Source organism: Monodelphis domestica, chromosome 2 (genome assembly GCF_027887165.1).
Source record: "Monodelphis domestica isolate mMonDom1 chromosome 2, mMonDom1.pri, whole genome shotgun sequence".
Classification (NCBI taxonomy): Eukaryota; Metazoa; Chordata; class Mammalia; order Didelphimorphia; family Didelphidae; genus Monodelphis; species Monodelphis domestica.
The window spans coordinates 210,134,104-210,147,733 of NC_077228.1; the positions used below are offsets into that span (position 1 = coordinate 210,134,104).

The 13,630-nt window shown below is 39.7% G+C and overlaps 1 protein-coding gene across 1 annotated transcript in view; it reads right to left on the reverse strand.

Annotated features, from left to right (window-relative positions):
* Positions 1-12,464: 12,464 nt before the first annotated feature.
* CD79B (CD79b molecule) overlaps positions 12,465-13,630 on the reverse strand; it is a gene marked incomplete at its 5' end in the record, with an annotated part of 29,952 nt that continues 28,786 nt past the window's right edge. The window contains 3 exon segments of the mRNA NM_001195408.1: positions 12,465-13,238; positions 13,347-13,389; positions 13,392-13,405. Of these exon segments, the coding sequence (NP_001182337.1) occupies positions 13,140-13,238; positions 13,347-13,389; positions 13,392-13,405 (156 nt within the window).

Here is a 13,630-nt window from a genome sequence, read left to right on the forward strand (position 1 = left end):
CCTCTCTGATGTCTACCTCAGAACATTCTGTTTCTCTCAGCACTTTCCCGTCATCCATTAATTTATTTTGACATCTCTTGAAGTTGTTTATATTTTATTTTTAAGCATTTTGAGTAGAATGTCCTTATTGGACAGGGTTGGGCTATCTTTCATTGGCTCCAAGCTTATCTCTTTCAAACTCTAAGGGACTTCCTTAGTTCCAGCATGATCAGATCAGGTGAACAAGCCCTTTCATGATTTCATAGATTTTGGTTGTTATTTGACTCATAAGAACACAGATCCAAAGCTGGAAGAGACTTCAGAAATCATGGAGTCCACATTCCCCCCTCACTTTAAAGATGAGGAAACTGAGACCCAAGGAGGTTGGGACTTGTCCAAGGTCACACTAGTAGTAAGAATGAGAGGTGAGGTTTGAATTCAGATGTTAAATCGCTACTCCATCCTCCATCCCCAGTAATAGATCTCTATCCTTCTGACCATTTTAGCTACTCTAATCCTTGGTTTAAATTTCACTAGTCCATTATAAGGTACCTGAGTTCCAGAAACCACAATGGCACTGGATATTGAGAAGTCACATGACTCGTTTCTAGTCTACAGCTATTTTATGTTAGAGTCAATCTCTACTCTATCTACTACTTCACTGTTTCTTGTTTATTTTCTTTTTTTTTTTGGTTTCTTGATTTTATTTTTTTTTTAAATTAGTTTATTTAGTCAATTTAGAACATTATTCCTTGGTTACAAGAATCACATTATTTCCCTCCCTCCCCTCCCCCGACCCTTCCTGTAGCCAGTGTGAAATTTCACTGGGTATTACTTGTGTATCCTTCCATGTTGTTGGTATTTTCATTAGGATGTTCATTTAAAGTCTACATCCCCAGCCATATCCCTTCAACCCATGTATTCAAGCAGCTGTTTTTCTTCTGTGTTTCTACTCCCATGGTTTTGGTTTCTTGATTTTCAATAGTATATATTTTTTTTATTTTATGGAAAAATTTAATTAATTTAGAATATTTTTCCATGGTTACAAGATTCATGTTTTTTCCCTCCCCTCCTGTAGCTGACACCCAATTCCACTGGGTTTTTTTACATGTGTCATTGATCAAGACCTATTTCCTTATTAGGTCTTTTTGTGTGATATTTGCACTAGGGTGATCGTTTAGAGTGTACATCCCCAGGCATATCAAGCAGTTGTTTTTCTTCTGTGTTTCTGCTCCCACAGTTCTTCCTCTGGATGTAGATAGCATCTTCTCATAAGTCCCTCAGAATTGTCCTGGATCATTGCATTGCTGCTACTAAAGAGAAACATTCATTTGTGCCACAGTGTATCAGTCTCTGTGTACAACATTCTGGTTCTGTTCCTTTCACTCTGCATCAGTTCCTGGAGGTCTTTCCAGTTCACATGGAATTCTTCCAGTTCATTATTCCTTTCAGCACAATAGAATTCTATCACCAACAGATACAATTTGTTCAGCCATTCCCCAATTGAAGGGCATCCCCTCATTTTCCAATTTTTTTGCCACAACAAAGAGCACAGCTTCAATAGCATTTTTGTTGTTGTTCAGTAGTTTTTCAGTTGTGTCTGACTTTTTGTGATCCCTTTTTGGATTTTCTTGACAAAGTGCTAGAGTGCTTTGCTATTTCCTTCTCCAGTTCGTTTTTACAGATGAAGAAACTGAGGCAAACAGAGTTAAGTGACTTGCCCAGGGTGACACAGATAATATCTGAGGCTGGATTTGGACTTGGGTCTTTCTAACTCCATGCCCGGATAATGAATAACATTTAGTTGTAACTCAATGGTCCCATAGGGCTTAAAGGTTTACAAAGCAAGAGCTCTTTGAAGTAAGCAATACAAATGATTTTTATCTCCATTTTACAGATGAGAAACCTGAGACTCAGAGAAGTAAATTGATTTGTGCATGGCCACACAGCTAGTTACTGGTAGCCATAATTTGGGCAGGGTGTGCTTTGCCCCAGGGCACCTACAATTAGAAGGGCACAGTTTCTCTCCTGCCCTACCCCTCTTGTCCTACCCACAGTTTTTGTTTGTTTTTTTTTTGTTTTTTATTTTTTAATTTATTTTCCTATGGCTACATGATTCTTGTTGTCTCTTCCCTTTCTTCCCTCTCTCATCCTGGAATTGATAAACAATTCCTATGGGTGTTTAATTGTTTTTTTTTTTAACCTTTATCTTGTGTCTTAGCATCATTGCCCTGGACACCAGAATTCCTATTTATTACTGATTACTAAGATTGCTGATCCTAGGAGATAAACCACATCTTTTGACTCTTAGCCCAGTCCTGGATATCTTGCAAAGTTCTTTCTTGGATAATAATTGTTAGCTTAGAGCCCAGCATCCTTTAAATTTATTTGTCCACTTTTGGCTAAAATTAATTTTCTTAACACTTTTCAACCCCAAAGCTTGCCCAAATGCATTTGGCCAGCTCACTCATCCTTCCTTCACAGATCATTGAATTGTAGCTGGCTAGGACCTTAAAGGTTATTCAGACAGGCTCATTTCACAAATGAGAAAACTGAGGTCCAGAGAAGATAAATGACATTCTTAGGATCATAATTTAGTCTCAGGAAGAATTTGAAACTAAATCTCTACAGTGCTCTCTCCATTATATCATATCGTCTCTCATTGCCAACTACTTGGTTCAAGATTACGTGTGTTTGGGGATTTTGCAAGGCATAGTCTCTCCCTCCTTGAGACGCAGGGAACAAGTCTTTCAGTACAAAATGTACAGAAAGAACTTGTGCCTGTGACCCCAGTCTCCTTAGCACTAATGTCTTACTAAGAGAGGGAGGATGACCTAATTAGAGTATATTCAATGAACTATTCAATAAAAATTCATTACATGGTTTATTATAATATTATATTACATTATGGATTATATTTTTATAGATAACAAATATACTATATTTAATTATAACATTACATTTTATGTTATATTTTATGTATGGCAAATGCACATCATATTTTTATTATAACATTATATCATATTATATGTTATATTTTTATATAATAAAATGTTATATTATATTTTATATAGTGACTATATATTATATTTTTATTATAATATAATACAATATTATATTTTTATACCATCACATTATATTGTTATATTTTATATAATAAAGATATATTATATTTTAATTATACAATCACATATTATATTTTATATAGTGACTATATATTATATTTTTATTATAACATTACATTATATTATAGTTTTATATAATAAAGATATATTATGTTTTTATATTATCACATTATATTGTTATATTTTTATAATAAAGATATATTATATTTAGTTATACAATCATATTATATTATATTTTATATAGAGTACAAAAATAGATTATATTTTTATTATAACATTACATTATATTATAACATAAATTATAACATTACATTATATTTATTATGTTTAGGGAAGCTAGTTGGCCCAATAATTAGAATATTGGGCTTGGAACCAGGAAGACCCATCTTCTCATGAGTTCAAATCTGGCCTCAGACACTTGCTAGCCATGTGATCCTGAGAAAGTCACTTAACCCTGTTTGCCTCAGTCTTTTCATCTGTGAAATGAACTGGCAAAAAAAAATGACAAGTCACTCTTGCCAAGAAAATACCAAATGGGGTCAAAAAGAGTCAGACATGACTGAAAATACCTGAACAACAACAGTGTGTGTCTACTCTGTGCCCATCTCTTTACAAAGAGGAATAAGACATCATCTGCATCCTTGAGGAGCTTCTAATCTTTTTGAAGGAAGTAAAGGAGTGATCATTCCAGTACATTCCAATCTCAATAAAGTGCCAGGGACCCATTTTCCACTGGGTTAATATGAGTGGACTATAATAAAAAAATAAGAGTTTCATCTTAAAAAAAAAAATAAATAAAGTGCCAGGACCCTCCAGTGAAGCCCTTGCTCATGCCTCTCATTTTCCTGAATTCTTACACTCCCCAGACCCAGACCTAGCAGCTCTTGGCCCAAACCTAGCCTCTATCTTAGCCAATCAAGACATGCTCTGGGCTTGACGGAACAGTAGTCCTTTGCATGTCTACCTTCAGGGTGAATTCTGTTGTTATCAATCTGTTACAGTCAAAAACCATGGACCAGCACCATCGGTCAGCTCAGACCAGCCAGGTCAGCTCTAGGTAATGAAAAACACTGGTAGGAATCACATCCCAGCCAACATGACCTGTCATGAACAGACTTTCAACCACCAAAAAAAACCAAACTCCCTTTTGATGCTGGACAGACCTTGACTCTTTGACGTTGGACAGACTCTGTCTTGTCACTAAGCAAATCGTATTGTTACAGTTATACCTTCTTTGTCTTGACACAACTATGTGTGTCAAAGGCTGCACCTTGGTATTTTGGGTTAGACTTGGGTGAGCATCTTCTCCCATCATGCCCTGCTTTGTCCTTACCCTTCAACAGAATAAAATTCTAAAGCACCTCAAGGGTACTTTGGGTTATTCTTGTGTCCTGTCTGAGTGGGTGGTCAACAGAACTCATGTTAACCAATTTAAAAAAATCATCTGAAGTAAATAGTAGTATGTTATAATAGAAAATATCCCGAAATAGGAAACTGGGGACCTGAGTTTTAGTCCTGGCTATTAATTAGTTAGGTTACCTTGGATAAGGCATGTCCTCTCACTGTGCCTCAATTTTCTTCTCTGTAAAATGAGGCAATTATATTGCTTTAAACCCCAAAGCCCTTTCCATCTCAAGAGTTCTGTGAGTTTAGAAGTTCATGGAAGCAAAGTTGGTAGGATTGTGTGAAAATATGGATGCTTCATTGCTGATATCATCATAAATCAGTTTAGTCATTTTATAGAATAGTCTGGCAGTGTATAGTTAGAGCTATAAAGTGTTTCATATTCTGTTATCTAGTAATTTGTAGGGCCTAGGATAAGAGCTGGAAAAGAAATTTGAGGGTATCTAGACCAACACTCTCATTTTATAGAAGGGGGAAAAAGAGGAATAAAGAGAGGAAATGACTTGCCTAAGGACATACCACAGTTAGGGATGAATCAGGCAGTGATAGAGGCAATTGGAGAGTATATAAAGTGATGGGTCTGGAGTCAGGAAGACTTCAGTTTCAGCTTCATACACTAGCTGTACGGCCCTGGGCAAGTCACTTAACCCTGTTTGCCTCAGTTTCCTCACCTGTCAAATAAGTTAGGGGAAAAATGGCAGATCACTCCAGGTTTTTTTTCTTTTTTTTTCCCCATTTGAATAAGTTTATTTAGTCAATTTAGAACATTATTCCTTGGTCACAATAATCACATTATTTCCCTCCCTCCCCTCCACCCACTCTTCCCGCCCATTTTTTTTTTTCAAAGAAAACCCAAAAGAGGTCTGGAAGAGTTGGAGGTGATTGAAATAGCTGAATAAAGAAGCAACTAAGTGGTTCGGTGGATAAATTTGGAAGTCCTAAGTTCATTTTATTTATTTAAACCCTTATCTTCCGTCTTGGAATCAATACTGTGTATTGGTTCCAAAGGAGAAGAGTAGTTTAGGCAATGGGGGTCAAGTGACTTGCCCAGGGTCACATACCTAGGAAGTGTCTGAGGCCAGATTTGAACCCAGGACCTCCCATCTCTAGGCCTGGCTCGCAATCCACTGAACTACCCAGCTGCCTCCAAGACTCATTTAAATTCTACCTTTGACACTTTACTAGCTAGGTTTAACCTTGGGCAAATCACTTAACCTTCCTGGGCCTCAGTTTCCTCATCTGCAAAATAATGGGGGTGGACTTGATCTCTAAGATGCCTTTCAACTCTAAATCTATGATCCTATGAGTATGAGTGCTTCAGGATCTCTTCATTGTGCTCTAGCTTCTTGCACTGGACCTAGTTCACTCTTCATCCCCAAAGCCAGACCAGAGCTAATAATAATTATAAAAACAACAACTAAAATTTATATGACACTTTACTATATCCGAGACACTATACTAAATGCTTTACAAGCATCATCTCATTTTTTCTTCATAACAGTCCTGGGAGCAGATGTTACTGTTATCCTCATTCTACAGATGGGTGAATTGAGGAAGATGGAGGTTAAGTGACTTAAGTCACATAACTAAGAAGTGTCTGAGGCAAGATTTGAACTCAGCTCATCATGACTCCAGGTCCAGTGCTCTATTCACTGCTCCATCTAGCTGCCTATGACTTTTTTTAGAGCACCTGAATGTTTGCAAAGCAGTTCACTTGCATCTTCTTAGTGGATCCTCACAACAACCCTGGGAGGTAGACTATTACCAACCCAATGTTACAGATGAGGAAAATGAGGCACAGAGCAAGTGACTTGCCCAGGATCACATAGTTAGTGTCAAAGGATTTCAAATTAGGTCTTCAAGCCTACACACTGCCACATGGGTCAATTCTTGGGAAAATGTATATGAAATAATGTTAAGTATGAAAAAGGAGACAAGAAATAGTCAGAGTACACAGATTCCACCTCTGTAAGCTTCAGTGTGTGCATGAGCAAATGGGGATTCTTAACCCCTTTTAAATTCTTAGCCACTTTCATGTCATCATCTCCTTTGGCAATCTGGGGTGGGGGAAGCCACTGACCCTTTCTTATAATCGTGATGTAAATGCATAAAATAAAATGCACAGGATTACAAAGGAAACCAATCATATTGAAATATAGTTATCAAAAAAAATTTTAAGTTCACAAGTTCTCACACCCTGGGTTAGGAACCCTTGATGAAGTCCCCAAAGCCCATTGGAATGGAAATCTCTCTTCATTGGTGGATACCAATGGAAGGAAGGACAGCTAGGTGGTGAAAGCTCTGGAGTCAGAAGGACTTCTCTCCCTGAGTTCAAGTCTGACTTCAGACACTAGCTATGAGACCTCCGGCAAGTCACGACACTGTTTGCCTCAGTTTCCTCATCTGTAAAATGAGTTGGAAAAGGAAATGGCCAACCAGTCCAGGATCTTTGCCAAGAAAACCCCAAATGGAGTCCCAAAGCGTTAGACATAAGTGGACAAGAAAAAGAAGATTTGGTAGGCATAAAATTGGAAACGCTAAAATGTAGCCCCATGGTATCTGGAAAGCTACTGGTAGAGGGCACTGGGTAAAAGAAAATAACTAAAGAAAACTTAGTCCCTTCATTAGCTGGTGGATAAAGCTGATAACAGGTGACTGACTACAGAAACAGCAGCTTTTCATGTTTTGTTTTGGGTTTTTTTTTAAACCTCAAACTTTGCAAAAAAAAAAAAGAAAGAAACAGAAAAATATCAGATAAGCAGAACCAGGAGCAACAGCAGCACCTGCAATAGTCGGGCAGGAAGTCAAGCGACAGTAGAGCAGGAACTAGCCCATACTTAGAGTAGCAGCCCCTGAGGGACAGGGCTGGACTCCCCCAAAGGGCAATGGAGCATATGCCAGAGTTTAAGGGGAAATCTATAGGGTTTGTGCTTGGAGGGGGAGGCAAGGTGGTAGGAGAAAGTGTTAGTGATTTGAACATTTGGAAATTCTGTCCAGAGGTGCCATCTCTTAGTCTTTAGGGCTGGCTTTAGAGAAGCCATATAGTACATAGTGGTGTTGTGTCAGAGGGCATTTATGATTGGTTGATATCTTATACATTAACACCTTATAAAATAATTAGCTGTGGGGAAGCTAAGTAGCTCAGTGGAGGCCTGGAGTCAGGAGGATATGGGTTCAAATTTGATCTCAGACACTTCCTAGCTGTGTGACCCTGGGCAAGTCACTTAACCCCAATTGCCTAGCCTTGATTGCTCTTCTGTCCTGAAACAGATACTTAGAATGGATACTAAGACAGAAGGTGAGATTTAAAAAATTAGCTTTCATGTTTTGAAAAATCTTACTACTATTAGGTTATCCCAAAGAGATCAAAGAAAGACAAAAAACATCCATATCAGGCAACTAGCACTGGTAGGTAAGCTCTGGGGATATAAAGAAAGGCAAGAGAACAGCCTGGAAGAGCTCTCAGTCTAAAATACAAAAATATTTGCAGGAGGTCTTTTTTTTTCTTCTGTCAACAAAGAGCTGAAAATGAAGGCTTGCCCCTCTTTGGGGGAATGACAGAACAAATTATGGCATATGAATGTAACAGAATGGTCTTGTAGAAATGATGAAAGAGACGGGGGAAGACTTGTGTGATGTGAACAGGTCCAAGAGAACCATTTATTACAATAATAACATTGTCAAGAAAATTCATGACGGCATGCCTCCTTCTGTGCCCTATCCCAACAGTGGAGACCCTGAGGTCTCCAAGTCCATGTAAGCCCTACCAAAAGCTGGAAAACTTTTGGTAGAAACCTGGGCTGTCTGTGTGTGTTCTGAAGACCAGACACTGGGAGAGGCTGAGTCCCAGCGTGACAACAAGCAGTGACACCAGTGACTTCTGAAGACATTGTAGAGGGGTTGAAGTTGGCATCAGTAGAAAGAACATCACAAATTCTTGAGGTATGAAAGATATCTTAAACATTTGTGGATGATGAAGAGGTGGGGCTGCTAAGTCCCAAAACAAAATGTTCAAAAAAGGTCAAAAGCTCAATCCTGGAATTCCTCCTTTTCTTCCTTCTCCTGTTCCTCCTGTTCCTTCTGTTCCTTCTCCTCCTCCTCACTTTCTTCTCCTCTTCCTTCTCCTCCTTCTCTTCCTCCTTTTTTCTCCTCCTTCCCTTTTCTTGTTTTCTCTTCCTCATCCTATTCCTCCTCCTCTTTTTGTTCTCTTCTTCTTGCTCTTCCTCCTTTTTCTCCTCCTCTTCTTTCTTTCTCTTCCTCCTCCTGTTCCTCCTAGTCTTCCTGTTCTTTTTCCTCTTTCCTCTTCTTCCTCCCCCCTCCTTTTTCTTCTCTTCTCTTATTCTCCTTCTTCTTCCTTCTTCTCTCTTCTTCTATCTCTTTTCTCCTCCTCCTCCTTTTTCTCCTTTTCCTCCTTTTCATCTTATTCTTCCTCCTTTTCTCCTTTTCTACTCTCCTCCTCTTCTTCCTCTCCTCTTCCTCCCCCTCTTTCTCTTTCTCCTTCCTCTTTTCCTTATCAATGAATCTTTGTTACCACCAGAAGGGAATTCAGGAGTTCATTAGTTTCAATCACTCAGACAGTCAACAAGAATTTTAAAGTGACTACTATGTGCTGGGGGGAAGGAGAAGAGCTCATAACAAGCCTCATCCCAGAAGGACTGCCCTCTGCCTGCTGCTCCGTGTCCCAGGGTGGAGGGTGGAGGCCAAATTTAGCTGGGCTATGCAAAACAGCAGGAAAGGCCAGGCTTCAGCTCAGTGGAGGCAAAGGTCTAAAGAATGCAATTCTCTCTGGCACCTCAGAAGGTTTAGGGAGATGGTAAGGCAGCAACCAGAAGCTCAGGGTCCTCCTTGAACCTGCTTCTGTGAAATTCTCAAGCTGGCAAAGCCAAACTAGCCCCTAGTCCCTTAAAGTAGATCCATAGTGGGGCAGCTAGGTAGCTCAGTGGATAGAGAACTTGGCCCAGAGATGGGAAGTCCTGGGTTCAGATTTTACCTCAGACACTTTCTAGCTGTGTTAGCCTGAGCAATTGCCCGGTCCTTTCTGCTCTTCTTCCTTGGAACTGATGGCATTGATTCTAAGACAGAAGGCAGAGGTTTTTTATTAAAAAAAAAAAGACTTCAATTTAGATCAAAATGGCTTTACCTTTAGAAGGACTCTTCCAGGATATTCTAGTCCAACTCCTTTATTTTATAGATGAGAAAATTAGAGACAAAGAGTCTTACCCAAGGTCACATAGACAAGAAGTAGAAGGAAGATATAGGATTTGAATTCATTGCATCTGATCCCAGGTTCAATTTTTTTTCAATTTTCAATAATTTTCCCCCCACAGCATTCTCAGGTTTTCAGTCTACTTTGAGTCTGTGTTCTTTCCATTGTGTGAGTAGTCTGAGAACTCAACACCTTTTTCACATGAAACAACTGAAAATGATGTATGACATCACTGAGACATAGATGAGACTTCAGAGACAATCTATTCTAACCCAATTTATTTATAGATGAGGAAACTGAGGCCAAGGAGATTGAATGACTGGTCTAAAATTGTACAAATCGTGAGCATTGAATGTGAGATTTGAACCCAGGTCCTCTGATCCCAGAGCTAATGTTCTTTTCACTGGGACATGCTAAACAGTGTGATTTAAATTCTTACCTGCTGCAAGAATTGAGAGAAAAGAGGGGTAAGATAGCTGGGAGTGGTCAGGGGTAGGATTTGTTCTGGACCTTGAAAGATGTTGCTGTTCAGTTGTTTTTTCAGTTCTGTCAAACTCTTCATGACCCCATTTGGGGTTTCCTTCCTTCCTTCCTTCCTTCCTTCCTTCCTTCCTTCCTTCCTTCCTTCCTTCCTTCCTTCCTTCCTTCCTTCCTTCCTTCCTTCCTTCCTTCCTTCCTTCCTTCCCTCCCTCCCTCCCTTCCTCCCTCCCTTCCTCCCTCCCTCCCTTCCTCCCTCCCTTCCTCCCTTCCTCCCTTACTCCCTCCCTCCCTCTCTTCCTCCCTCCTTCCCTATCTTTTCTTTCTTTCTTCTTTCTTTCTTTCTTTCTTTCTTTCTTTCTTTCTTTCTTTCTTTCTTTCTTTCTTTCTTTCTTTCTTTCTTTCTTTCTTTCTTTCTTTCTTTCTTTCTTTCTCTTTCTTTCTTTCTCTTTCTTTCTTTCTTTCTTTCTTTCTTTCTTTCTTTCTTTCTTTCTTTCTTTCTTTCTTTCTTTCTTTCTTTCTTTCTTTCTTTCTTTCTTTCTTTCTTTCTTTCTTTCTTTCTTTCTTTCTTTCTTTCTCTCTCTCTCTCTCTCTCTCTTTCTTTCTTTCTTTCTTCTTTCTTTCTTTCTTTCTTTCTTTCTTTCTTTCTTTCTTTCTTTCTTTCTTTCTTTCTTTCTTTCTTTCTTTCTTTCTTTCTTTCTCTTTCTCTTTCTTTCTTTCTTTCTTTCTTTCTTTCTTTCTTTCTTTCTTTCTTTCTTTCTTTCTTTCTTTCTTTCTTTCTTTCTTTCTTTCTTTCTTTCTTTCTTTCTTTCTTTCTTTCTTTCTTTCTTTCTTTCTTTCTTTCTTTCTTTCTTTCTTTCTTTCTTTCTTTCTTTCTTTCTCTTTCTTCTTTCTTTCTTTCTCTTTCTTCCTTTCTACAATTCTTGTCCTTCTGGACAAGGACTAGGCAAACAAGGTTAAATGTTTTGCCCATGGTCACATAACTAGGTGGTATCTGAGTTAAGATTTGAACCCACATCCTCTTGACTCTAGGTGTTACTCTTTATTCACTGTGCTTTCTAGATGCCTTGAGGGTTTCTTTCTAAAGAGCATTATAAAAAGTGGCCACTCTTTTCAGGAGGAAGAGTAGCACTTTAGCAAAGGTTCTTAGTTTGAAGCCAGATAGTTAAATGCCCATCGGGATATGGATTATTCTAATTTCCCAAGGGAACAGCGTGGCCAGCAGAGCAGCACCTGGTGGAACAACATGTCCAGCAGAGACCAATAGACAGGTTCGACAGGAGCAGAGTGTGACATTGCTAGAAGATATCAGAGGCTCTTGAGTGTCAGAGGTGTGGATTACTCCTCCAAGCATGTTCTGATATCACACACACACACACACACACACACACACAAACACACACTTTTATATTTGTCCATTTGGCCCATTGATGATATATGTATGTTTATGGAAAAAGGTACCCTAAGCTTAGATGGAAAATCTTATAATGCCATATTATTATTGTTGTTGAGACATTTCAGTTGTGTATGATTCTTTGAGACTCCATTTGTTGTTGTTTTTTGTATAATTACTGAAATGGTTTTCTGTTTCCTTCAGCTCATTTTACACATGAGGAAACTGAGACAAACAGAGTAAAGTGACTTGCCTAGGGAAGTTAGTGTCTGAAATCAAGTTTGAACTTAAAGAGAGGAATTTTCCTGACTCCAAGCCCAGTATCCTATCTACTATTACCATCTAGCTGCCCCGACATTTTATTAAATACTTTTATTTTAAACAAATGGTGCCTTGTGGCTGATTACTAAAGGGTGGGCATGTTGATGGGCACTTGTAAACTGTGGTTTTTAGATGATAGAGATGCACAGTGTACCTTGAACCTGGGACAGCAGTATCTAGAGGAATGGTGGACCTATTCTGGGAATCGGGAGGTGCCTCTAGGGTATTACTGTAGGAAGATAATAAGGAATATAGATTAATTGGAAAGGGAAGTGAATGTCAGTGATTGTTCTGGCCAAGTACTGGTCTCCTTTGCTAAGACTGAGGCCAAAAAAGAAAGGAGGGATTCCCAGGGCAGGCAGATACAAGATACAAGAACTAAATTAGGTACTCTAAGGGGAGCAGCTAAAGATGTCAGGAGAAAAGTTCAGCTGTTGGTTACTATAGCTCTAAAACCTACAAGTTGCCTCTAGCTAGTACAGGTCTGCTTTGCCTCAGAGGCAAACACATGCACAGTTAAGTATATGTGGGTAGATCCATGAGATGCTACAAGTTTTCATGTGTTTTCTCAAAACACACAGTTTATTACATCAAAGGCTATGCACAGGACACCAAGAAAGGCTCAATAAGTCCCTGGAAGATGGGAGAAGGGGATATATTTCCATAACCCCCAATTTGGATTGAGTCAATTGGCCGGCCAAGTGTTCAGAGTCTCTCCTGGTCCTGGCTTTCATTAGGACTGGAGGAATGATACTGTAGGGATTCAAGTATGGCCTGGTCTTCTAGGTCCATCTGAGTCAGATTTACAGGTTTCCTCCCTTTCTTCTTCACTAGACTTCAAATCTCTGTTTTTCTTTGCCTTACCTCCCCTCTCCCCCCCAGGTCTGGGTCTCTCTCTACTCTATCTCCTCCCAACCCCAGCCATCCCAAACATGGCCAACTCCAAAGAGCCTTCCAGGGATAACTTTCCTTAAAGCTGTGTTCTGTTAAACCCTGCAGGCCTATATCCCTCTGGAGATGGTTGTGAGGTGAGAGGGATTGGCGGTAGGAAGGCAGAACTGGGCCAGTAAGCCTGGAGGTGGGACAGTTATGGGACAGTTATAGGTAGAGGAGAAAGGCGTTTCGGGCTGGGAACCAGAACAGGTCCATGAAGCTGAGTAGCTGGATGAGTTCTCTCCAGAAGGTTGGTGGAGAGATGGGGAGCATGGGAAGGATCATCAGATGGGGGAAGCCTTCACTCTTGGCCTGGGTGCTCGCCCACTGACCATTTAACTTCTCCAGTCCGAAGTGTCACAATGTCCTCGTAGGTGGCCGTCTGGTCAATTTCCAGACCCTGGGGATGTCAAGAAGTGTACAAGGTTAGGACCAGGGCTACCATATGGCCCATACCCACTGACTACTGCCACCACCACCATCTCTAGCAATGGCCCCACTTCCCTACCTCGTAGGTATGATCATCCTCCAGTACCACCTTGTTGTCATCCTACCAGAAAGAAAGAAAAGAAGGTTAGCTTATGCTCCTCTCTCTCCCTCACCATTACTTCCTAATCTCAGGCTCTACATGGAAAGAAAGGGAAAGAATGAGCTATAGGAATGGAAGTGAGAAGAGACAGGAGGGTCTTAGGATGGAGATAGATGAAGAAGATATGTGCCTGAGGATGGGAAAGGGAGATGGTTGTTTAGAGTGGAAGTAGGTAAAAGGGAGATTGCTGATTGGGATGGAAA